Genomic DNA, 27,136 nt, shown 5'->3' on the forward strand with positions numbered 1-27,136 from the left:
ATGCTATCTGTGCCTCGACACAATCCTGTTTCGGAGCTCTACGGACAATTCCTTTGACCTCTTGGCTTGGTTTTTTCTCTGATATGTACTGTCAACTGTGGGACCTTATATAGACAGGTGGGTGCCTTTCCAAATCATGTCCAATCAATTGAATTTACCACAGGTGGAATCCAATCAAGTTGTAGAAACATCTCAATGAGGATCAATGGAAACAGGATGCACCTGAGCAAAATGTTTCGTCTCATAGCAAAGGGTCTGAGTACTTATGTAAATAAGGTATCTTTTTTAAAATGTTTTTAATTTTCTAAAAACCTGGTTTACTTTGTCATCATGGGGTATTGTGTGTAGATTGCTGAGGATATTTTTTATTTAATCAATTTTAGAATAAGTCCTTTCTAAAGGCACTGTACATGTACATCATTGGGTCCTACCCTTGTGTAGTTTCAGAATGTGATTTGTTCGATTTACACAATGATTCCTGAGGTACCCAATGCCTCTTGAAGGGTGCTCGTAGAAATGTTTTACTTTTTCGGTGGGGGCTCACATTGAGGAGTCCTGATTTGATATGGGGATGCCCATGTCTCCTCTAGCTCCCCTGTTATTTGAATGATGGGCTTGGATGAACATTTAACATAAGTGGGTTTGGGGCTGTTTCTTGAGGGCCTGAGGCTTTAATGGGACAGAAGATTTAAGGTGTTGCAGATAGAAAATGATCTGTCAGTTGCAATAGCACCTTGTTTCCTCAGCCTGGTCCCAAATCTGTTTGTGCTATATTCCCACTCCTGGTCATGGAAAACATGTTTAGCATTAGCTCTCGTTTACACAAGAGGGGGGCCTCTTGGGTTCTCAATTGAAACATGGACAATGGCTCGGCCAATGTGTACAACAGTACCGAAGCTCTTTTTAAATAATTATTGCTTGCGGTACTGTTTCGGTAACCTTGTCATCGAGGGGAAAAAAAGTAAAAGACGGTTGTTGTTTTTTTAACACGGGTCCCACAGGTTATGGCTCGTTTACAGAAGAGAGGTGCCCACCTGTTCTAATTAGCATCTCTGAACACCTGTGTGTAACGGAAGACTGAATGGTGTTGTAACATAAAAGCACTGGCTGGAACTGTGTTAAAACAGTACGTGCATATTTCGCATTTGTACAATTAATTTGATGTGATATGAAAGTAGATAAAACCGTATTGCAATCGAGTATCGATTCACATTCAGATGGAATATTTGACTGTGTTGGCTGCCAGAGCACCTCTTAACATAAGGGCCTTGGACGTTAAAAGAGTAGACTAGCCTTTAGCACATCTTGGGCTAATTTGGCATATGACACGGCGTAATGGGTGTAATGTTAGCATAAACAGATTGGTACCCAGGCTAATGTTTCCTGTTAGTGGCTTCTTATTTCCTTCAACCACACTGAATTCGGTACGCCACTGTCTGTTTAACACAATTCGTGGGGGTGACAGATGAACATAATTATAACTTGAATGGCTAGTCTGAAATCAAGTCAGACCTTCTTAGATCTGAAATAATCGGATGAGTAAAAAAAAAAAAAGCTCCTAGACACCTGGTAGGTTCCACCATATTGCTTACACCCATCAGATATTGCGGTAAATGTGTAGCTAGTTATGGCTAGTGTTTGATTTCACACTGGGTTGTTTGGCCAGCTGGAAAATAATCAGCGTAGACGCAGTCGAAACCTGGGGGGCGCTTCAACTCTAGTTAGTCTATAGCCCACCCGAGATTCAGCGACCCAGCAAACTGAACATACTCGCATAGCGCGGAGGGACAAACTCGGAATTAAACTTGATTACATATGTTGCTTTGGCTAGCTATTCTGATATTCAAACATGCTAGCGTAGACAGCTAGCTACAACTTATATATCACATTTATAAAAGCAAGACCAAAGACAGACCGAGCTAACTTACTGGCCAAGTAAGATAGCAAGCTAACTAACGTACGTTGATAGCTGGTCAGGAAGAATACAGGACGTTGCGGTTGAGTTGCTCGTGTACCATTTTAGCTAACCGGCTAGTCAAAGCGACTGCAGTTCATTTTCAGTTTAACTCGCGGATTCTTACCTCTGCCGTGGTGGGAAACTAGCCTACGCTAGCTAACAACCTAGAGTTGGCAAAGCAGCTTGCAGATAACGTTTTCATCATTACAACTGAGGGTCGATATTGTATTATAGTTAATGATATTTAACTAGCGACCTTTTTTTTTATTCCTCTAAAGAGGACGTTTGGGCTGCTGCTATCGGCGTGGCCAAAGTTTGGTAGAATCCCCGGACTAGATTTTACCGTCTACTTGTGGGAACAAACCTCGCTTTGGGTGGAGCTTTAGCTAGCATATCCCTCTAACTTGACAGCTCATCCTTCCACTGCACAGCTCCGTGTGTAATTGGCAGACCACTTTTCTCCATTGAGTGGAATAGGCGTACCAATGTAGATAGCTTGTGAATGCAGGGTTACCTTTTCACGTGAATAGCTGTTATTTCAGATAGTTGTGAATCCAGAACTTTGCTTTGAACTCGAACGGTACTTATTCTATTGATAGGTAGCTAACTACTAACGTTATCTTCCTACTACCTGGACTAGGTATGGTATTTCATTGACGATTGAGTAACTTCAGCTAGCTGGATAGCTAGCTAGTTAGCTAGCTAGAACTTTAGCTAGCTAGCTAGCTAGTTTAATTACTCCTCGACACGTAACGTTAGCTAGCTAACGTTAGCCTCGAGCTAAGGCTACGTATGAGTAACTTTTTGATAAGTTGGCTAGCTAACTAAATTAGCTACACAAATAATATAGTCCCCAGTTCAGCAATAACAAACACGGAGGACAGATGTACATTGAGTTTTGAGATTCTGTTAAGAAGTTACCCCCCGAAAATCTGTTAAGATGTCAACCCGGACGCCATTATTAACAATTGAACATTCGTCAAACCAGGTAAGCCAACTGCAGTTGCGGTATATCAGACCATTTTTAGGTAGCTAATTTAGCTAGCCTGAACTAGTTAACTTAAACCACATAAACCCTCTTTCTTTTCTTAGCCCTCAGGCTTGCTATCTTCCTAACTTGGCTACCTTACTAGTCACACATTGTTTGTGGTTAGGAGGTATTGCATGGTGTAGAATTGAAGTATTATTTTGTATAGATATTTAGCTAGCGAACTATGATTAAATAACGTTGGAGGGCTAAAAGCCTAACTAGTTAGGAAACATTATTGTAACCAGGTTTAGACACTTTATGAAGCATTTCAGTAGGAAATGCCAATACTTTTAAAAACTCACTTTTCCATGTCTTCTTCAAATCGGGTCAACAGGAGCAGATGTAATCTCTAACATTAATGTCTACACAGAATATATCAATCACGTTTATATTTTTTGGCAACTTTATAGGTCTTCCCCTTTTCCTGTATGCCCCTGCATTGTTTGAGTGACTTTGTCTAACTCGTCAACAGATCATTCACTCCCAGTAAGTCAAGTTGTAGGCCCAACTAGATATTGCCACTTCTACAACTGTTTAGTGTGAGCTGCATCCTCTGCCATCTTGTTTGTGTTAGCCAGTAGCTCATGTCTGAACTGGAATGGGGGATTCCATCATACAAATACTTTAGTAGGAATAGCTCAAATCAGGTGTAAGTAGAGGATAGCATAATTTACATTTGTGCATTTGAGGAGCAACTCAGTCATGAACACACATCTGCTTGCAGTGAAGGCTGGCTCTCATTACTGACATGAATGTTTTAGTCAATAATGACATTATGAAACAATTGTCTATTCAAATCACAAATTGCTGATCCTTGTACATGGGTAGCAGAGATGTTGACGTATTCCATTGTGGTGAAAATACCCTAACTTGCACATGCTACTAATTCCAAAGTTTTGTTTGCCACTGAATTTGGCTGAAGCAAGGAGTGGTACCCTGCCCAGCTTGTTTTATTACAGACTGCTGTTGACCAGGGACTCTCAATGTTCTTCTTACCCCAGTTTCTCTGTTCGTTAAAACCAGCATTTCCAGTTGAGCTGGGCGTAGGATATGTCTGAAGGCCAAGGGGAGTGCTTCTTTTCTCCACTTTGGACGGATTAGCGTTATTTGTATGCACACACATCTGTCAGAGTTTCCCTGTGTGTGTGTGTGTAATTCTACATTTTAGCAGAGGCTAATATCCAGAGCGACATACAGGTGCAATTCGGGTTAAGTGCCTTGCTCAAGGGCACATCGGAAGATTTTACACCTAGTCAACTCAGGGATTCTAACCAGCAACCTTTAGGATACTGGCCCAATACTCTTAACCGCTAGGCTACCTGCCTCCCACTTTCTCCTGCATCTGTTAGTAATTATGGATCTGGATATGGCATCATGTTTATGATTGGTCAATGAAAGATGAGAATATTTATCCATCTGGTTGTAGGTTTCTCCTGCATTTGTTAGTAATTATGGTTCTGGATATGGCATCATATTTATGATTGGTCAATGAAAGATGAAGAGAATATTTATTCATCTGGTTGTAGGCCTATTGAAAACAATTAGGTTTTTACTATCTGGTTTCAGTGACAGTGTCTTTGTTTTTGCTAGCCATTCCCTTAGTGATCTTGGTTTCTCTCTGTGGTCTTTCTGTCATGACCTAACCCCAGTCATATACTTGTGGGTATTAATAGCTCACATAGGCAGGAGTGGGATGATTTTAAAAGCTTGTGTCAACACTCTTCTTGTTCCAGCTTTGTTTAAAATGATTTGGTTTCTTGTCTGAAAGGATTCATCACTATCCAGTATTCCTTTTTATTTTATTCTTTTCTTTTTTTTTTTTTTTTTAGGGGTATTCCTTTTATTTCTCAGCTTTGTAGCTTGTGCTGTCTTCTTTGAGGAAAAAGTTGTCCTGATTTTTAGTTCTAAGTATTTTTACAGTTAGGCCTACAAATTAATGTATTCTCTTACAACATAGACAGGTAGCCTATCTATACTGAACAAAAATATAAACGCAACAATTTCAACGATTTTAGAGTTAAAGTTTATATAAGGAAATCGGTCAATTGAAATAAATTCATTAGGCCCTAATCTATGGATTTCACATGGTCCCACCCATCTGTGGCATTGTGTTGTGTGACAAAACTGCACATTTTAGAGTGGCCTTTTATTGTCCCTAGCACAAGGTGCATCTGTATAAAGATCATGCTGTTTAATCAGCTTCTTGATCTACCACACCTGTCAGGTGGATGGATTATCTTGGCAAAGGAGAAATGCTCAGTAACAAGGATGTAAACAAGTTTGTGCACAAAATTTGAGAGAAATAAGCTTATTTTGTGTATAGAACATTTCTGTGATCTTTTATTTCAGCTCATGAAACATGGGACCAACACTTTACATGTTGTTTATATTTTTGTTCAGTATAGAATATATAAAACCAGAGCCCCAGTGGTGTGTTTTCCCTCCAGTGCAGTGTAGGTCTATGTGATTGTGCAGGCCTATGGTTGTGGTCCTTTTCATTTTAGCAGCTTGAGTTGTGCTCAATTATAATTAAAGACTAAACAAAACTGGGTTGCAATTGACATTTCTCTCCCCCATAGTTCCACTATGCCATGTGTTTTGATTTCGGGATGTTCTACTCGTGTTATTGAGGTAAAGGACTGTCAGAAGTGTAGGGAGAGGGGACTGGAGGGAGAGCTCAGTTAGTGTCTATTTGTGGTTCTTGCTGCTGCTACCCTGACTGGAAATAGCCATGTGTGATATTAATACCCAGATAAATGACAAGCTGGCTCACTCGCCTCCTTTATTTACCAGTTCATCTCTCTCTCCCCACCAGTCTGTTACTTTGTTTACTCGCTTTTCTTCTTTCCCTCTTAAGTTTCAATAAATTGAGCAGGCAAGGACCACTTTTCCTCTGACAGGTAGCCTAACAATTACTAATAGGCCTATTTTTTTATTTATTTTATTAAATATGTTTGCGTCTTTAGGCCTAGGCTATTTTTTTGTTGGAAAAAATGTGCTTGTGTCCTTGTTTGACTACTGTGTATTGCTCAGTCTGAATTGAATGCTTTTCTCAGAGTATGTTAAGGAGAGAGAGATGTGAGGCGACAGCTAGGCTGGAGTGAGTGAGTGTTTTGTTTCTGTGTGTGTATAAGAAGGTTGGGGAGGGCAGAGTAGAGGACAGGTTTAAGCAGCGGGTCCCCATGGCAACACTCCCACAGCAAGACTACTTTTTCAGAGAAGGACCATTCCTTCTGATCTTAGCAACGCTAAAGCATTTCCCCAACCTCTCATAGCAGCATTGCACATTACTCCAACGAATCTTATGTTCTCGATTGTTTAAAGTTATCAAGTATAAAATAACATTAGTGCAATTGTGACAACAGGCACAAGTGTAAGTCAACAGATACTTTTAGAGGGTACAGTTGTGAATGGCTACGGCAATACATTTCAAGAAATATGTGTTGATGGTTTAAGCTGGACTAGGGAGATGGGGTTAAGAGGGAGAATGGTTGCTAAGGTAGATGGGTAAAGCTAGTTCATCATCGGCCTTTGATGTTATATATGGACCAGAGCATGCGCTTGCCTATTATCCTCTTTCAGGATAACGTTTTCAGGTTAAATTCTTGAAGGAGTTACTAGAATACTAGTTACTGAGAACATTGATCATGTGTTTGTGTGTGAGTAACCTGATTTTGACACCAGGTAAATGTTTGAAAAGGTAATTGGGCAGTGTTTTTAAAAGGGGTGTGGTACAGAGACTACTACAATACACTGATTTGCTCATCTGTTAAAATCAATTTGATCTCCTTAAAACTCATCACCAAGTTGTGCTTCCTGTTGTATTCTCTTTAGTATTGGGGAATCCTTGACCTTCCCCCTTCTATTTTTTTCTCTCTCCCTCTCATATCCTCCCTTCTTTCTCCTGATTGTATCTGTGGCACAGCTGTCTGAGCATGTCTGCTCTTGTCCATTAGGCTGCCTCCCTCCCAGGTCATGTCTCACCAGTGCTGCTGTTCCCTTAGCCAGACATACCTAGGCACGTCTCACTGGCACTAGGAACCTGACCCTGTCATTGTGTCAGCCATTTTAACTTTTTTTTCAATTTTTTTTGGGTGGGGGGGGGGGTGTAATTGCAATACTTCCTCAAATTACCCAAACAAACTTCCTGTTGAGCGGTTGGGACCGGCGAGGTTGTCTGGCCCTCTGGAGAGCCTGGCTGTGCGTGCTGTGTCCTATTTTAGCCTGAGACCTCATGGCCCCCTGTGTCCCACTTCCATCCAAGCCATCAACACCCCCTTTATGCTTTGAAATCTGTGGCGAGGGGGACATTTACAATCTGAACTCTGTCCACACCTTTTTCTTAGAGCATGGCTGAAGTCTGTCTCTTCATAGAGGAAGTGACAAGGTTCCTATAGCCTGAATGGTATCTGGATGGTCAGTTCTCATGCTACTGTTAGCAATGGATGGAGTCCACATGTCCCACATCAAGCATCATAACAGGTCAAGTACATTTGCATGTGTAGTTTTGTGCGTATCGCTGAATGATTAATGTATGAGTCTTTTTGACAGTGATAGCCGGCTGATAAGTGAGGTTTTGCCCTAATACTACCGGCTCTATAGAGACATGATTTTTGAATTTCAAATCTGTCGTCTTCAAGTGTTTGAGTGTCGTTCTTGTGGTTCTTGCCTCTCTCCACCTGAGGCTGATCATGAGCTGAACAGAGAGATGTGGGGCTGTATATGTTATTGATGAGAACCTCTAGGTCCCTCAGGCTTTTCCTGGCTGCACTCTCCTCAGCCTTTCTCTGTCTTTCGCTGTCAGCCCTGGAGCTGAGCTTCCATGACTTTGATGGTATGTCTGCATTGCTCTCGGTTTTGTCTGATATTATGTGCTATTTGTGAACATGTGTTTTATTTATGTAATCTTTGAATGTGCTGCTGTCTGTGTGCCAGCCTCTGCGAGTGCGTTTATTAGTTTGTGTGGTAGACTAATGTGCGTATCTGGTAGGGATAGAAGTGCCGGCTGCTGTACTGAAGGTCAAAGCTGTGTTTGTGAGGACTGCGACTGCATTGCTGACGCTCTGTTACTGCAGAGCATCCTCTGCAGATGAGCTGGGTGCAAGACACGTCTTTGACATACAGTGGACACTTTCCCTCACACTCCTGACACACAACAAATCCACTGTAGAGTGATGGCTAAACCATGTCTGCCAGCACAGAAATGAAAATGAAAACAAAAACGAGGTCCGCACACTGAAAGTGTGGTAGTCTGGCTTACCCTGTTCTGCTCTGTATGGAGCTCTCTGTGATGAGGCACTTCCTCATGCATTTATGCCAGAGTGTGTTTTTTTGTTGTGTAAGTGTGGGAGGGAGGGAGCGTTTAGATGACAGCTGCCTTCTGGCTCATTGGCTCCTGCTGGTTCTACAGGCAGACTTGCAACAAGCTTCTGATTTATCGCTCTATGAAAACTCTGGGGCGGGACTCAACACAGACACTACACAGGTGTTACGTAACTGAACACAAAGCAGGCACACCTTTGAAATGCAGATATTGGTGCGTTTAAAAAAAAAAATCTTATGTGGAATGCTGTTTTGTTTCTGAAAGGGAAGTGGCTTGTTGGGAAATGTGACGTACTGTATTTGTCTCATAGCCTGTGCTTTTTGTTTCTTCTTGGAATAAGTAGGAGAGCAGAACTTGACTTATATTACAACGTTTTTTGTCAACTGTCAATTATTCACCCTATGCCAAATAGCCTTGACATTTCTGTCCAATTCATTGTAAATGACATTAACATTGCTCTTGATAAGAATCCATCGAATTTTCCAGTTCAGAATGCAGAGAAGTTGTTCCGCCTTGGGCCCAGACTTGAACACGGAAACTAAGGTCCATGCGGAACAATGCACACAAAACGGTGCCCGTGTCAACAATAGCTTTTCTGTCCACTTACGTATGCTCACAAGGTAACAATCTCCTCGAGAGAGCAAGCGCAAAAGGATACAATGCAGAGTTTGTGAATACAGAGAGAGCAGAGTGTGGCAGAGACATGTAAACAGACCCCCCCCCCCCCCTTTCAGTCACTTTCTCATCCTTGCTTTCTGGGGCTCCCACACACTAACTACCCCCTTGCACTTTTCCCCATAAAAGTACTGTACCTTCATATTTTTTTCTGATTTCGCCCCCCCCCCGTTCTGTCTGCTCACTTTCGTCTTCTTGAGTCACTCTTCAGTCCCCCAACACTTTCTCTCTGTCCTGTTTGCTTGTCAGTGTGGATTTGAGTTGCTAGCAGTGACAAACAGGCCCTCTGTCAGTGACAGCCTCATTAGCTGAGAGGTGGGGTGACTATGTAGATTAGTAAAAAGCATGAGCTGAAATTTTTGTAGAGGTGCTGAACCATACTCCCTGTTACTAGCCGGCTACCACCCTCTACTCTACCCTGCACCTTAGAGACTGCTGCCCTATGTACATAGTCATTGAACACTGGTCACTTCAATAATGTTTACAAATTGTTTTATCCATTTCATATGCGTATACTGTATTCTAGTCAAGGATCATCCTAAATAACTACTACTGTACACAGCTTTTCTATTCATATATACTGTTCATACTGTCTTTCACACCCATTATATACATATATTTATATTCTGGACTCTGACATGGCTTGTTCTGATATTTCTTTCTTTACATTTTTTTGTGTGTGTGTGTTAGGTATTACTGCACTGTTGGAGCTAGAAACATAACCATTTCACTGCTACTGCGATAACATCTCAAATATGTTTACACAACCAATATGTTTACACGACCAATACATATTTTCTTTTAACTAATGAAGAGTAAACCGTATAAAAAGAAAGTTGCACAGTCTACAGTAACTTCAGAAAGTATTCATACCCCTTGACTTATTCTACATGTTGTTGATTGGACCGGGTCTGGATCCAACCAGGTCTATAAGGAACTGGTGTAGTTGTCCTCGGGTCCGTTCAGAACGGGTGTCAATATTTATTAATGCATAAATTTGAAGACCTCTACTTGACGTCCAACATCCCTGTCACAACAGACAATGCCAGGAACATTATGAATGCGGTCACAGAAGCTGGTCTTGGACCACAAATAGGGTGCTTTTTAGTTTTGTGTCTCTTGCCAAATGAACTACAGTAACTGTTGCCATTTAATTTTCCCGCTGTAACGTTACCGAACCGTGACCCCAAAACTGCGAAACGTACACCCTTAATTTCTGAACACTGCTACATTCTTGAGGATGCTAACATGATTACAGATAATCATGAATGAATTGTGAAAAAGGATAAGTTAGGAACAAAGGTCATTACCACCCAAAAAATGCTAACACCCAAAATGACACGTTACATTATTCACCATTCAGTTCCCATTGGGCAAAACCATAATCTGAAACGCAACCAAAACAAACTGAAAATGCATTCAACAAGTTTGTAATCACAAACTTGATGTAGTCATTGTGTGCTAGGATTATGGGACCAAATACTAAACTTTTGACTAATTGAATCATTGTGAATTTGTCTAGTCATTCCACCTCAAAAAGCACAAGAGGATTTCGACACCCACCATCTCAGTTTCTTTAGTTTAAACCAAATAAGATGATCATTCATGAAATATAATTAGATTAAACAAATGAATTGGCCATTTAATTTTTTTGGGGGGGATTGGATTCATATAATCTTCAATAAATATAGTACCTAACATCCGATTTGGACCATTTTTCCGAACAACGAGTAAGATGAGCTATCCAATAAAATGATCAAACCCCCTCCACCCCAACAACCAGTATACAGTATCAGTTCTCGGTCTGACGTATGGAGCTGTTGCTTGGAGAATTGCTTCTTCAGCCTTTAATGTTTTCCCTGTGAATCTTAAACATTTTTGTTCAGAGAAATTAGCCATTGGAGTCACAAGCTATTGGTTTTCTGCCCAAAGTTGCAAAGAAAATGTTGTGATCCATTTAATGAACACAAGAGACTAGTAAAATTGATAAAAGGGTGTTGCGGAAGTAGCAAGAAGAGCGGCATCCAGTGGGCAAAACCTGGTAATTTCACACTAATTTACTTTCACACTAATTTACGGTAAATAATGCAAGCAACGTCAATGGTTAATTTCTCTGAACAGGGGAGGAAAAAACTTCACCAGATTCACAGGGAATACATAACAAAGGATAAAGAAGCAATACTCACAGCATCTCCATACTACCTATCAGAAATAGATAACTGATGCTGGTTGATGGGGTGGGATTGCTGTGGGGGGGTCCGTGGGTGACTTTTGACCCTTTTATTGGATTGCTCATGTCTTACTCACTGTTGGAAGAAGTTTGGTCCAAATTGGATGTTTTGGTGCTATAACTGTTGAATATTATGTGAATTCTATAAATTAAAAAAGGTAATTTGGGTGAAATGTTAAAAAAAATATTTCAGGAACGCTATCTTATGTTTCTAACTACAGAAACAATTCCAGAACAGTCTGAGATGGTGGGTATCATGGCTTGCTGAAATGACATGGAATGACCCCAAATACTGATGGAAAAAATGTCAAATGGGGGGACTAGATACATAAAGTGCTTTCATTTCTAAACGGTAAAACGGATATGTATGAAAACCCCTTAAATAAAAGGCGACATTCTGAACTATCGCCTCATGAAACATTTGATCTCCAATTCAAAATGCTGGCGTATAGAGCCAAATTTACACATTTCAGCTTCACTGTCCAAATAAAGAGGGGAGTATATGCTCCTAACAATTTTAATGGGTTAGGTTGACCCATTTAAATAGTTTGGAGCATATAGTGTGCGACTTTATTTCATTTTTATACAGTGACTATGTAGATTGCGAGATCAACACTATTGGACAGTATCAAGTTATGCTCACAGTTGCGTTTTTCTATTAGGTCTCCTTGGATCCAAGGCTCTTTCTCCTTTGATGGGAGTCTAAAATGCATTGTCTGGATTTGTGTCAGAGGTGTTGTGTAGGCTAGTGTTAGGAATTCACCACTCCTAACAGAATTTTGTTCCCCTCTTTCAGTCTCACTCGGAGTCCAAGGCAGGTGGGCATCCTAATATGCCGCGGTGCCGGAATTCTGTCGCCACGACGCCAGACGAGCAGCCACACATTGGCAACTACCGGCTGCTGAAAACCATTGGCAAGGGCAACTTTGCCAAGGTCAAACTGGCTCGTCATGTCCTCACAGGGAAAGAGGTGAGGATAAACTGAGATCAAACCAAGTCCAAACATTGGATTTAGTGGCTATGATGTTTTTGCTTTTTTGTTAATGTGTTATTAGGGATGTGACTCTTTCCTTTCAAACACGGTTTGATACGCACCTAGATACATGGGCTCTGATATGATACTTTCAGGCACGGTTTGATACGCACCTAGATACATGGGCTCTGATATGATACTTTCAGTTTGAAACGATTTGGTGCGATTCAGTTTGATTAGTGGAAGGAATCGATGTGATTCGATATGATTTGATGCACTAACATTTGTTGTCTGAACACATTCATTTTCCATTCTAAATTCAAAATCTGATGGAGCTCAGGAGCTGGCCCTCTGAACTGGATCTGTCAGAGCTGACTTCCCTGAGCTGAGTGGCGTGTGTGTGTGTGTGTGTGTGTGTGTGTGTGTGTGTGTCTCAGGGGTCGCGTTAGTTTTCAAAATTTCAGACTGCGTTTTATACCATTTCACCTGCGTTTTATATTGAAAGTCAAGTGTTTTTTTTTTGTCAATAGAGTGGTCAGGAGTGTGCAAATATAGTTTTCCTTCATAGAAAATACATTAGTGCAACACATTTGGGAGAAAAAAGCTTCATTTCCATCAGATGACAACAGAAGTGCAACACTACAGGTACCATGCCATCAAACTAGTCACACCCCTTTACTTTTTCCACATTTTGTTGTGTTACAAGATGGGATTAAAATGTTGACAAAATTACAATTAAATCCAGTCTACACAAAATACTCTGTCAAAGTGGAAGAAAAATTCTAACAGTTATAAAAATAACTAAAAAACATGAATATATCTTGATTAGATAAGTATTCAACCCCCTGAGTCAATACATGTTAGAATCACCGTTGGCAGTGATTTACAGCGGTAAGTCTCTAAGAGCTTTGCACACCTGGAATGTACACTATTGTTGATCAATGCTAGACAGCCATTTTCAAGTCATAGATTTTCAAGCCAATTTAAGTCAACTGTAACTAGGCCACTCGGGAACATTCAATGTCGTCTTGGTAAGCAACTCCAGTGTATTGCCTATTTGGCCTTGCGTTTTAGGTTATTGTCCTGCTGAAAGGTGAATTTGTCTCCCAGTGTCTGTTGGAAAGCAGACTGAACCAGGTTTTCCTCTAGGATGTTGACTGTGCTTAGCGCTTTTCTTTTTATCCTACAAAACTCCCTTGTCTTTGCCGATGACAAGCATACCCAAAACATGATGCAGCCACCACCATGCTTGAAAATATGAGGAGTGATACTCGGCGATGTGTTGTTGGATTTGCCCCGGACATAAAGTTAATTTCTTTGCCACATTTTACTTTAGTGCCTTATTGGAAACAGGATGCGTTTAAAAAAAAAATGTGTACAGGCTTCCTTTTCACTCTGTCAATTAGGTTAGTATTGTGGAGTATCTACAATGTTTATCCATCCTCAGTTTTTTCCTGTCAAAGCCTTTTTAAACTGTAACTGTTTTTTAAAGTCACCATTTACCTTGTGGTGAAATCCCTGAGCGGTTTCCTTCGTCTCTGGCAACTGTGTTAGGAAGGACGCCTGTATCTTTGTAGTGACTGTATTGATACACCATCCAAAGTGTAATTAATAACTTCACCATGCTCAAAGGGATATTCAATTTCTGCTTTTTATTTTATTACCAATAGGTGCCCTGCTTTGCCCTGGCATACAAAAACTTCCCTGGTCTTTTGTGGTTGAATCTGTTTGAAATTCACTGCTTGACTGAGGGACAGAGGGTACAGAGATGAGGTAGTCATTAAAACATCATGTTAAATCCCATTATTGCACACAGTCTTTGCGACTTATGTAACTTGTTAAGCACATTTTTACTCCTAAACTTATTTAGGCTTGCCATAACAACAGGGTTGAATACTTATTGACTCAAAACATTTCATTTTTCATTTTTAATTAATTAGTAAAACATTCTAATAACATAATTCCACTTTAACATTATGGTATTGTGTGTAGGCCAGTGACACAAAAATCTCAATTTAATCCATTTTAAAATTCAGGCTATATTACAAAAAAAATTCAAGGGGTGTGAATACTTTCTGAAGGCACTGTATTTTGCTAGCAGCCACACAAGTTAATTAGCTTTAATTTCAGTTAAAAAGCAAGGTATTTTATGCAAAAACGTATTTGTGTGTATCATAGGAAATGAGGCTGGCTACATTATTTCTTAAGTTTTGTTTGAAGTTAATCTTGCATTTTACCAGACAAAGGTAGGCTACACATCGGTCAGAGCGCTGTCTGCTGATAGAATGCCCATTCGGGAATTCTCATCTGAGTGGAGAAGTGCAACTGAAGCACAAAATGAGTCTGTCGAACAGAAATTACAATAAGAAACCTTTCTGCATTTTGTAAACGCAGATTTTAAATGCATTTCTTACGAGTTTAATATTTTTTTCTTTGTGAAAAATGCAGAACTCGGCGTTAACGCGACCCCTGGTGGGTGTGTAGACTCCTGAGCTGAGCCATAGGGCAGACTGAGCATCTAACACTATCCAATTGGGGGGAGGGGGAATTTGTTTTATGTCCCCCTACTTTATTCTGATATCCCCGTCACCCACTAATTAACTTGTCATTATACAGGGCTCCAGACTGCGACCATTTAGTCGCATTTTGCAACCCTTTGACTTGGCTGTGCGAGTTATATTTTTAATTGGTTGCATCGGAAAAGTGTTCTGATAACATTTCAAAACCCAACCACGGGGAAAACACAGCAATCCTGTGTAATATTGTTGTTGCCATTGAAGAGAGGAGGTTCTCTGCTTTCTGTAGGTAGGATTTTTATTTCTCAACTGAATATTCAGCAATATGTTTGATATGGCTTTGAGATACAAAGTGCGCGAAATGCGCATCGGCGATTTGTGATTGCATAGGCGTCATTGGATAGTAGGCTACAACTGTGAAGTTTTAGGACATTACATTTACTGTTAGATTAATACATGGCTACTAGCAGTGTGTATTATATATTTAGAGTTGACTATCTAGCTAATATCTTTTGAGTTTCCAGTTACTCAGGTGTAAATTAGCCCCAAATAAATTGGCCTATGATATTAGTGCACATAAAGACGTGGGCAAATTCATCTCTATTGAGCAAGAGAATTCTGGAGCCCTATTTTAACAGTAAAATATAACAATTGCCTAATAGTCAACCCAACTTATTTCTTGAATACCATCTCAGTAGTCTATTACACTTCTTAATAAAGCACTGTGAATGACTTTAAAATGATCTCATTTTGTTCTATTGCGTGACCCCACATTTTTGTATATGAGATCAAATCATGGGCTGGTGCTCACACAAATGATTTCAGTCCTTGTAATGAAATTACAACTTTACCATTTTCATGTAAAAATGACCAGATGCACTGACTGTTTAAAGCAAAACTACAAAAACTATTATTGTGAAACGGGCAATCTCAAAGCCCCGATCAGCAGTTAGATGTGCAATCAGCAAAATGCGAGTTGTCCACTCCGGTAGCCTACACAACTATGCCGGTAAAACACCATTTTCTACAGCACATTTGGTAACAATGACCCAGCAAATTACATTGGTTGTCACCCAACTACACTGAGCAAAAATATAAACGCAACATGTAAAGCGTTGATCCCATGTTTCATGAGCTGAAATAAAATATACCAGAAATGTTTACATCCCTATTGATGTGCCATGCGTGCTTGGAGTGGGACATCACATGGAGAAACAATACCAAGAGCAATAGAGTTGTTTGGGGGGAAAGAGTCCTCATCCAGCTCTTTCCACTGGTGGCTGGTATAGTTCAAGTCAGGAGCTACTCATGTCTAACTTTTTCCCCCCCTCCTATAAAAGGTGGCTGTGAAAATCATAGACAAAACACAGCTCAACTCTTCCAGTCTCCAAAAGGTGAGGACAATGAGATGCTGGGTTAATGCCATATGTTTTTTTGTGTGTGTGTGTGTGTGTGTGTGTGCATGTTCGGATAGGTACTGTTTATTTCTGAAATAGAAAGAATACAGCTAAAATCAAGAAGAGATTGTGACGAGCATTGCTTATTCACATCCATCCTCTTGAAGCATCTTCCAGTCCCTAACCCCAATCTTCTCCTGAAGAGGGTAGTTCCCTCTGTAGGGCTTAGGGCAGGATATGGGGGTAATTACAGGAAATTAGACCCAAGTACTTCCTGTCGTGATGGTTTGGGTGGGGTGCCAGTACTCTCTTCAGAAATGTATGCATGGAGACATGCACACAGTGATTTTCACATACAGTCTTGGAGTATAGAGTTAAAATCATATCGGATAAACTCTGACTTTGTCGCATATAAACTGATTGATCTTCTGTTAATGTCTCTGTTCTCCTGCCCATAGCTGTTTCGTGAAGTGAGGATCATGAAGCTGCTCAATCACCCAAATATCGGTGAGCTTTGTGCTGCCCACCTTTTTAAGATTATCATCCCCAACCAAATAACAAAAACATGTTTCGCCTGCCTGCCTGCTTATTGGTGGAGGCTGCCTATGTAGAGGTCATAGTTCACATTTTGAAAAGTGACCGGTAAGTTGTGATGGAAGGTGTTGTCTTGATTGAATTGAACAAAATGTATCATCTTTTCTCTGTAGTTAAGTTATTTGAAGTTATTGAGACAGAGAAGACGCTGTACTTGATCATGGAGTATGCCAGTGGAGGTGAGTAAAGACCCACTCAGTTCAACCTGACGTTCTGTTTTCAGCATTTAATAACATCAGTTCTGTCTCGCTTTATTCACATACTCTTTTTACTCACTCAACCTTTTATCCTCTTTTGTGTTTCCACTGCTTTCTTCAAAATTCCCCTATTTTCTGTCTCCCCCCTCAACCCCTCTCCTCAGGTGAGGTGTTTGATTACCTTGTTGCTCACGGGAGAATGAAAGAGAAAGAGGCCAGAGCCAAATTTAGACAGGTGAGACACTGTTTGTCTGCTGGTTTCATTTCCTGTTATTGACAATACTGTTTAAAAGGGAATGGTCATCCTAGCTGTTGCTCCTTGTCTTGCTACAGATAGTGTCAGCGGTACAGTACTGCCACCAGAAGTGCATCGTACACAGAGACCTGAAGGTGAGGATAGACAAGAAATGGGGAAGTGTTTTGATGTGTAATGTAGAGAAAGAGATCCATTTGTGACAAATCAAGATTATTACATTATGAAATGCATATAAACATTCCTTACCTCCAGGATACTTCAACTGGTGACTACCCCAGAGAATAAACAAGAAGGAGCACTCTGTTGCTGCGTATATCTGATTTTACGTAAGCCTATTGTTTTTCCCCGTCAATAAATCCGTCAGATTTACCCAGCAACAGTGCTCCTTTTTTTTCTTTATTCTCCCGGATAGTCACCAGTAGAAGTATCCTGGGGTAAGGAATGTTTTTGGGCTCCACCCTTTTTTTTTTCTTCATTTAAGCTGGGCTGAAGTGCCTTTTGAGTATACTTTTTTCCCCCATGTTCATGTTGGTGTTCTTTAAATATTTTTGTTGAAAGAACTGGTATCAATAGAAAATGATTTCTCTCCAGGCAGAGAACCTACTCCTAGATGCTGACATGAACATCAAGATCGCAGACTTTGGTTTCAGCAATGAGTTCACCATGGGGAACAAGCTGGACACGTTCTGTGGCTCTCCTCCCTACGCCGCCCCGGAGCTGTTCCAGGGGAAGAAATATGACGGCCCCGAGGTGGACGTCTGGAGCCTGGGGGTCATCCTCTACACACTGGTCAGCGGATCTCTGCCTTTCGACGGACAGAACCTAAAGGTGGGCAGGGAACAGTGGAGGTGGAAGGGAAGCATGGTAAACACGTGATGTTCTTGAATACCTACCCACACCTCACTTTAATCCTTGTCTGTTGCGCTCGTCTTCCCTTTAGGAGCTGCGCGAACGGGTTCTGCGGGGGAAGTATAGGATTCCCTTCTACATGTCCACAGACTGCGAGAACCTGCTCAAGAAGTTCCTCATTCTCAACCCAACCAAGAGGGGCAGCCTGGAGGTTAATAGTACCTCACCTAGCTACTGCCTCCGCTGGATACAAACCAGAATTGTGTAGAGACAACTGTCACTGTTAGTACTGTGTTTTTCTATCCACCTTCCTTTCCCCATTAACCCCAAGACTCTGTCCTCTCTCTCTGCTTGTGTCCAGCAGCAGATCATGAAAGACCGCTGGATGAACGTAGGCCATGAGGAGGAGGAGCTGAAGCCCTTCATCGAGCCCCAGCCAGACTACAAGGACCCCAAGAGGACAGGTCAGCACCCCGACCGAGCGGGGGGGTGGAAGAGAGGTGGGGCAGGCGTCTGGTGGATGAGCTGGTGGCAGCAGAGGGGTTACTGGGGAAGGGGTTAGAGGTCACATTAATTGGGGGAGGGCCCTTCTATCTGAAGGTAGTCTTATTTTACGTGCCCTGTTAGTCTTAGTATGCCTACCTCTGTGTTGCGTAACATGCCCTTTGCTGTGTTGACATGTGCCTACATGTTTAGTAAAACTAAATGCTAGACCTTTTTGTTAGACTCAAATGATATGCCTTTATGTTCTAACTATTTTGTCTGTAGAATCATGTGCCTGTGTTAGTGATATGTGTCTCTCTGCAGTATGCTACATGTGTGCGTAGTACTTCTGTCCTTGATGTGGTTGTACGGTTGACCTTTTCTCTCCATTCTGTCCAGATATCATGTTGCAGATGGGCTACTCTGCGGAGGAGATCCAGGACTCGCTCGTCAACCAAAAATACAATGAAGTCATGGCCACATATCTATTACTGGATTACAGGAACTCTGAGGTACAAAGTGTATACACTCAATATCTGTAGAAGCAAAGTGTGTCCAACTCCTGCCATGGTAATATTTATGACCATCCCTCCTCTTCCCCCTCAGATGGACGAATGCATCAGCCTATCAATGAAACCCCGCCCAGGAAGTGACCTCACAAACAGCAATGCCCAATCCCCTTCTCACAAGGTACAGCGCAGTACCTCATCTAATCAGAAGCCCCGGAGAGCAACAGATGCAGGTAGGAAGCTGTTTGGATTGTTGAGGATACTGTAAATGTACTGCTATTTAGGACAAATGCTCTTATTTTGGTCTGTCTCAACTATCTTTTTGTATTGATCTCCGTCTTTGCGTCTCTGTCCCACTCTTTCCGTTCTTCTGTTGTCTCTCTTGTTCTTTTTCCCAGGTTCTTCAGCTTCTAAGCGTTCCCAGGGCGACAACAAGCACACAGCAGAGGATTATGGGAGGAAAGGTTCTGGCACTGGCAGCTCCACTAAAGTCCCTCCCAGTCCCTTAGCTACAGCAGATCGTAAGAGGAGCACCCCGACCCCCTCCACCGTAAGTAGACTTATTGTTCTGCATGCCTGCCACTCCAGGGTTGATGGCATGTACACTACTGTACTCTACATCATTTCCTCTATCGGTCCTACAGAACAGCATCCTGTCCACTGGTACGAGTCGCAGTCGAAACTCACCAGTCCCTGAGAGAGCCACACTTGGGGTTCAGAACGGAATGGACAGGTAGACACAAGCACCCGTGCGCGCACTCTCTCACACACCCAATCACACACACTTTTACATGGCAGCGGAGCTCTGTTTTTGGGGCTAGTCACATGTCTAGGTGGCAGTGTTTACAAGCAGTGGCCAGCCGCCAGTGGATTTAACACAGAGCAGTTGGCAGGTGGATTCCCAGTGTACACACAGTCACACAGGAGCAGTTTTGAACTCTTTGATAATGGATTAGTGACACCTGCTAAAATGTATGAAAGACTCAAAATATACTCAAGGCCAGCTTACTCACAAAGTAAAACACTGCATCTGCAATAAACTGAAACCATAATCATTTCTTGACCCTGATAGTCAGATTGCACTCCTTCCTCCGGGATTTATGATGCTGGCTGCTTTTATATGCAGGTTACTTCCAGGCACAAAAAGGGAAGAATGCAGAGGGAACGTGTTTAAAGAACATGTTCTGTGTGGGAGAGGGGGAGCAGCGTTGCCAACAGCATGTGACTAAGACATGTTTGCTTGAAAGAGATGATGAGAGGGCAAACTGACACGGTGTGGTCAGCACCATCGCTACTAAACTATTGGTTGAACACACTAGCACACATTCTCCTCGCTGACAAAATGGCCCTTTCACACAATGTTATGTCAAATATGCCTTTTTAATTTAATAGGGTTTTGTAACGTTCACATTGTCCCCATTTTTCTTTTTTGTTAATGCATTTTATTCCTTTATGCATTTTTAAGACACTTTTTCTTTCCAAAAACTTGTGTTCTGTTCTGACAGTTTTTCTCTCCATCTCTTCTTTGGGGTGCAATGCTTCCCAGAAATAATGCAGTCTTCCATTAAGCTCCCCTAATGGAAGCTGTTCTGTATAGTCATCTAATACAAATCTGCCTTATCTGAGCTCCTGTATTGTCTGTGTTGTTTTCCTCCCTCCGTTTCCCCCCCGCTTCCTCCCCACTTCTAACTTTGATTACCCCATGGCCCTCTTCCACCCCTCACGGGGGGGCGGTCGGCACTGGGTTTATTAATTTCTCTCCCCCAGCCTAACCACCCCAGGGTCCCGCGCCTCCACAGCCTCGGCAGCCGCAGTTCTCTCTTCCTCCTCCCGCCCCCGACACCACAAGTCCCTGTCCACCTCTGCCCATCCCACCCCCCCAGACATCCACGCACACCGGCCCAGGCAAGTGGCACCAGAGAGGGGAACACAAGGACAGCCACTCGTCAGAAGGGAGAATAGAGTGGATATGAAAGGGTTTGGGTTAGAGGGTCCCTGGTGGCAGTTCTCAGCATTGGGTATTCATAATAGGTAGAGAAAGATCACAGATGTAGGGGTTAAAAGGGTAGCAATATTGCTGGAAGAGCACCATTGAAAGCACCCTACTTTTTTTTCTGTCTGCCACTTTCCCCACCCCCTGAAACTCACCCTACAAGCACCCTATCTCTTTGAGAAATGCCTTTCTCCACAACACTTCTGTCCGTATCCGACCAGTCCTAGCACAAATATTGCACATAAAAGCCAGAACCTGCCAACCCATGGTTCATGTGTACCTGCAAACCCTCAGTTAAACATCAAACACCATCACACTTTGAACGTGGCCCGGCCGGTGCCATCATGTTTTTGCCTGAGCCTGAACTCTCTCAGCTCCTGGCTGGTGTGCATGTCATGTAATCTCTTTTTAATACCTCCTGTAACTTCCTGTCCATACAAAATCTGACATATCATGGGCCATGCACATTGTAAAAAAAAATTAATCCAAGTGAATGAGCTTTAATGTTAGGATGTCATTCACTTATCAATTGGTTAACATGTAATCCACTTTATCACTACGTGGTTTCGCTATAACCTCAATGACAATGTGTGGTCCATGACATAATCAACAGTATCACGGCTCCACGCCCCTTCCCCAACCTTTCCTTCTTTGTAGTGATGCTGCATTCGTTGTTACCCTGTTAGCTGATCCTACTGTGTCACGCTGATTGTGATAATGCAGAGAGCCTCTGATTTTAACACTCCAACAAAGCTTCACTGGCCTCAGTCTGTAGTTTATACCTGCTGCTACCCGTGGCGGGTCACGAGGCTGTAGTCGTTTTCTGGGCAATATGTCATTTTACTAGGCTTCATCTTTCAAGATTAAAATCAATCATGGGGGATTTTGCAGAGTGGATGGCATGTTGTAGCCTAATAGTAGCAGCTACATTGTTTTTACCAAAGGCTTAATCACTCTTACAACTGTGGCATTTGTATATAAATTATATGCATTTACTGAACTTTTTGTTTCACTATCTGAAGCTCAATTATGTTTTTATCATACATTCTTTGTGGGAAATAGCTTCAGCAATGGGGAAAAATGTTGATGTGCATGGTGATAATGAAATCTATAAATGTCTCCTCTGCCTACTCATTCTACTTACAAAACTCTAAAAACAGCACTGCCCCTCTGAGAGTACCAGTGGCGTCTCCCTCTGCCCACAACGTCAGCAGTTCCACGGCGACTGAGCGATCCAACTTCCCCAGAAATGTGGCCACCAGAAGCACTTTCAGTGCCGGGCAGCAGAGGGCGACGCGGGACCAGCATGCCTCCACCTACAATGGTCCCCCAGCATCCCCCTCCCTCTCCTATGGGAACAGCCAGGCCCGAAGAGCTGGGGGCACTGGTATCTTCAGCAAGTTCACCTCTAAATTTGTGCGCAGGTGAGAGAATGGGAGAATGGGGACCTGTGGTGATTTTTCTGTTTTGCTGATCACATCCTGGTGTTGAACATCTTGCCTTAAGTGAATGAGAGTGTGAGAATTACAGTGAGGTATTCGTGTTTGTGCATTGTGATTTTTGGACTGTTCGTTCTTCTCTTCACTGTGTCCCTGTGATTATTTTTTGGGGGTCTGGACATAATGTTCTTGTGTTCACAATGTGCTTGACTACAAGTACTCCCCTCTATTTTTTTAGTTTGAGTTGGTTTGGAGCTGTGCATATTTCTGTTGCTATGGTCAGTTGCCACACATGTAGTTGGAGCTGCTAGCGAAGTTACTCTGTGTAGAAATACCTTCAAATACAAATCAGAGTGTGTTGCTATAGTTTAATTGTTTTATTGATACATTCTTAGTGTTGTACAATTTAAGGCGTTATACACAGTGTACAAAACATTAAGAACACCTTTCTAATATTGAGTCCCCCCCATTTTGTCCTCAGAACAGCCTCAATTCGTCAGGGAATGGACTCTACAAGGTGTCGAAAGCGTTCCACAGGGATGCTGGCCCATGTTGACTCCAATGCTTCTCACAGTTGTGTCAAGTTGGCTGAAAGTTCTTTGGTTGGTGGACCATTCTTGATACACGGGAAACTGTTGATTTATGAAAAACCCAGCAGCGTTGCAGTTCTTGACAAAAACCGGTGAAGCCAGGCACCTACTACCATACCCCATTCAACGGCACTTAAATCTTTTGTCTTGCCTATTCACCCTCTGAATGGTACACACACACAATCCATGTCTCAGTTGTCTCAAGGCTTAAAAATCTTTCTTTAACCTGTCTCCTCCCCTTCATCTACTCTGATTTGTAGTGGATTTAACAAGTGACATCAATAAGGGATCATAGCTTTTACCTGGATTCACCTGGTCAGTCTGTCATGGAAAGAGCAGGTGTTCTTAATGTTTTGTACACAGTGTAAATATATCATAATTGGCATGCATGTCTCCCATCCAGTGCTAACGTTAGTCCTAATCCGAGTCCATTGTTCATGTAACTGCTCTGCCCTTAACATCCTGAAGACTATGGTAATGTCAACCTACATTAACAGCCATTTAGTGACAAACTGTTTGGCTTAAGCAGCTCACCTCCTGAGGGACACCGGGGGAAGTATTCATCTCTTTCAGTTGACTGACATGTATAACAGATTTGCTGTGGTTTGTTTATGCGCACGTTTGTGTACATACAGTTTTCTTTTTCTTCCCCCCTCCCCTTCTTTGTAGAAATCTCTCATTCAGATTCCCCAGAAGGTAGGCAAAAATAACCACACCCTTGCGTTTTTCCTCAACTTTTACCTTGTCGTATCTCTCCACTGTGAGGCTATTTTATGTGTCATGACCCTTTCTTTTTTTAATACGGATTTTTGTAACAATTTGCCTTTTTATACTAACTCACCCTGCTCTCCATCGCCTGGGTCACCGTCATCTGCTGCTCTCATCATCCCTCAGTGAATGATACTCATCCCTTTCTTCTTTCTCTCATCCCGGTTTCTTTGTCTCGTTAGTGTTGAGTGTTGCCCTATGGGTCCTTGGCCAATTGAATAGAAAACCCTCTGTGCAGCCCAGTCTGTGATCAATTTATGCTACCCAGTGTGCATAAAGCTAAGAAGCTTAGAATACAGAGAGACGGTGATCGTTGAAAAGAACATGCATTCTTCTGAACTCTTTAATGCTATTGTCAGCTGCCTGTATTGTGGGAAGGCTTTCAACATTACATGCTCAGACAGGAGTAGGGATTATTTCTGTTGATTTTGAAAATGTCACGTCACTGTTATTTTGGGAGGGATATCTCCTGCATTTCTTTTGTCTGATACCAGGCCACTGTCCTGGCTTGCAGTTTGCACTAAACAACCTCATATTTCAGCAACGTCCTGCTGTTTCTTTTTCTTAACTTGGCTTATTTTTGTTTCTATTTCGAGTTAGTTCCCTGAAGTGTCATTAGAGCCGTCTATTTCTTGGCACTAATATAATATTCTCAGTATTTAAGATTGAATATTTTGACGTTTACAAAAACTTGCGTCAAGGAGTGCATGTATTTGACGTCGTATAATTGTGGTGGGCACAGACTTAAGGTTTTGGGCACCTTGGGAAACTGAGAATAGGTCCGCAGAATGCCTGCATATGCATCTGACCGATGCTGTTTATTTTATTCTGATGGATGCCTTGCTGTGGGAGTTTGAGGAGAGGGGTTATTGGATGGTGGTGATGGGCCTTATTAACATAACAGACAAAGATGTGATCTCTGACTGTTCATTCCAGTTGTATGCTAAACAAAAATACAGCAGTATCCATGGATTGTGTGATTCCACTTCGGGGGGGTGTAAATCATTTTTGGGGATTTGAAATAGAATTAGAGAGACCTAGTTATTTCCTCATAGCCCTCTAAAATGTAGTGGAGGTCACATGAATGAAATCTATGGATACATACAGTATAATTTCTAAGACAAATACTATATAATCTGGAATTTGAAGGTGCAGGGGTTGCAATGGGAGTTGATGGTGTTTGCTCTAACCTGGTAATAAAGTCTAATTGGAATTTGGGGAGACTAAACTTTTGCCGATTTTCTTTGAGGAGCCCGTATGAGGGAGAGGGTCGAGATGAGGCCAACAGGTGAGGATTATGATAGTGACAATTTGATCAATCTGTTGATTCAGTGAAAAAAATGTCAATCAATAATGATCATATTAATTGATTTAGGTGGTGTAAAGAATAGCATGCTGATTATATATGATCAGTATAGCTCCTTCGGTTTTGACAATGTAAGCATTGATCTTTTAATAACAGAAAGAGACGCATGTATGCTGCTCATTGAAGAGTCCATGTAAATGCACAACTTAAATGTTTCATGCTCATGCTGTCATTGGTTCCCCCTGTGATTGAATGCATTGTTAACCAGCCTGTAACCTTGCTGTTTTGTCTGTTTTTCATTCATTCTGTCCTTGCCTTTTATTATATTTACTCTCCTTTCCTGATTTCTTTCCGAACTCAGACCCATGTTGACCACTGCTGAGAAGCTGGAGAAGGGCACCCTGGGCTCTGCAGGAGACGAGAACAAGGACTCCCTGTCGTCCACCTCTACGGTGCCCAGCACCACGACCCCGGGCCTGACCTCCAAGGACAACAAGCCCCGCTCGCTGCGCTTCACGTGGAGCATGAAAACCACCTCCTCCATGGAGCCCAACGAGATGATGAAGGAGATCCGGAAGGTTCTGGACTCCAACAGCTGCGAGTTTGAGCTGCGGGAGCGCTACATGCTGCTGTGTGTGTCTGGGAATCCCGCCCGTGACGACTTTGTCGAGTGGGAGATGGAGGTGTGCAAGCTGCCCCGCCTCTCCCTTAACGGGGTTCGCTTTAAGCGCATTTCTGGCACATCCATCGCCTTCAAGAACATCGCCTCCAAGGTTGCCAATGAGCTCAAACTGTGAGCTTGTGGAAGAGGGGTAGTGATGATAACAATGAGTCGGACGGTGGATGGAGACAGACTGGAGCACAAAGGCAAAGAGGCTGGACTTTGAGACTGAACTGAGAGCTTTTGAGATGAAGGCAAAGGAGCATGGAGAGACTTTTTGGGTGGGTGGGTGGGGGGGAGCAAAGTGGCTAGGGGAGGTTGTGTGTGTGTATAGACCGTTTTTGAGGGGATTGTTAATTTTCTTGGAAGGGGATGTTTTTTTCAGTTTGGGGTGTCTGGCCCCTCTCTCGCCTCTGACTTTTCTGTTGTCTTCTGAGACATTTTTGTTTCTCTTAAACCTCACAATCATCTTTTTCCAAAATACATTTATTGGTGGAAAATATGAAAGGAAATGAGTTAAAAAAAATAATGAACTGATTTGTAGGTTTCTTATTTTTATTTTGAGCCCAAGATGGCCCTGAACTCAGCCAGCTGTAACCCTCAGGCCTTTCTCCCTTGCTTATCCTGCACCAAGCCCAATCTATGGTCGAAGCAACATGTTACTGTACTTGAGCATCTTGCCCCCATTTTCAGCTGTCTGTTTTGAACAGATGACGAGAGCTGCAGTTTGACACTGAATGTACAACATGATTAGACAGATGTATCTGAGGTACAACGCATATTCACTACAGCTGTAAATTGGTTTTCACATGTTCTAATTTTGATCAGCTAATGACAGTTGCACAAGGTGTTTCTGTGTGGTTCAGAAAGCTTCTGCCATTTTTTTACATATTAGTACAGTGTCTTACTTGAGGCTACCATGGAAGTGCAGACTTTAACTCTTTGCACTCTGCGAGCCTTCACCTGCCTGCTCCCCAAGCCCCTTCAAATCTTTTTTTTTTCTTTTTTTTTTACAGTAGGGGTAATTTATCTGATTAAATAATTAAGGGCCAATTGATAATTATTGGTGGATTGTAATGTAATTAAGAGTTGCTGGTTGGTTTCAATGTGCTGCACTGGAATGTCGGAGTTCCCTTGCCTTTCTCTGGAGAAAATAATTATTAATATTGTTATTATAAGAATAAACAAAGTTGGATGATTTCTTTGCTTGTGCTTTTCAGTTTTGTTATCTGTTATAGAAGCCCACTTTAATATGCCCACATTGCTGATGAATGAAGAAAATGCAGAACAATTGCACAAGCTTAAGAGAGACTCAGTATATTCACCATAAACATTACAGAAATGCTACTGTGTGTGTATATATAGTTGTTCGGAAAGTATTCAGACCCCT

At 42.0% G+C, this 27,136-nt stretch overlaps 1 protein-coding gene across 14 annotated transcripts; it reads left to right on the forward strand.

Annotated features, from left to right (window-relative positions):
* Positions 1 to 1,433: 1,433 nt before the first annotated feature.
* Positions 1,434 to 26,946, forward strand: mark2a (MAP/microtubule affinity-regulating kinase 2a). 14 transcript variants are annotated; one of them, XM_014196448.2, is made up of 19 exons: positions 1,434 to 1,569; positions 12,012 to 12,185; positions 16,045 to 16,098; positions 16,560 to 16,608; positions 16,809 to 16,874; positions 17,057 to 17,127; positions 17,226 to 17,282; positions 17,740 to 17,976; positions 18,089 to 18,208; positions 18,359 to 18,497; positions 18,880 to 18,992; positions 19,087 to 19,222; positions 19,388 to 19,539; positions 19,634 to 19,722; positions 20,757 to 20,894; positions 22,143 to 22,406; positions 23,681 to 23,707; positions 25,029 to 25,067; positions 25,447 to 26,946. In XM_014196448.2, the coding sequence occupies exons 2-19, from the start codon at positions 12,048 to 12,050 to the stop codon at positions 25,880 to 25,882; spliced, it is 2,325 nt and encodes a 774-aa protein (XP_014051923.2). In that variant the 5' UTR covers positions 1,434 to 1,569; positions 12,012 to 12,047; the 3' UTR covers positions 25,883 to 26,946. The 14 variants fall into 14 exon arrangements, with proteins under 14 accessions (XP_014051923.2, XP_014051920.1, XP_014051925.1 ...); XM_014196445.2 differs by lacking the exon at positions 1,434 to 1,569 and adding an exon at positions 1,614 to 2,945; XM_014196450.2 differs by lacking the exon at positions 1,434 to 1,569 and adding an exon at positions 1,614 to 2,945 and having other exon boundaries at positions 18,359 to 18,461.
* Positions 26,947 to 27,136: the final 190 nt, after the last annotated feature.

Source organism: Salmo salar, chromosome ssa04 (genome assembly GCF_905237065.1).
Source record: "Salmo salar chromosome ssa04, Ssal_v3.1, whole genome shotgun sequence".
NCBI lineage: Eukaryota > Metazoa > Chordata > Actinopteri > Salmoniformes > Salmonidae > Salmo > Salmo salar.

Coding starts and splice junctions, on each gene's coding strand:
- mark2a (XM_014196445.2), top strand. CDS start 2,898: ATGTCAACCCGGACGCCATTATTAACAATTGAACATTCGTCAAACCAG. Junction 17,128..17,225: donor CCAGAGCCAAATTTAGACAG/GTGAGACACTGT, acceptor GTCTTGCTACAG/ATAGTGTCAGCGGTACAGTA. Junction 17,977..18,088: donor TCGACGGACAGAACCTAAAG/GTGGGCAGGGAA, acceptor TCTTCCCTTTAG/GAGCTGCGCGAACGGGTTCT.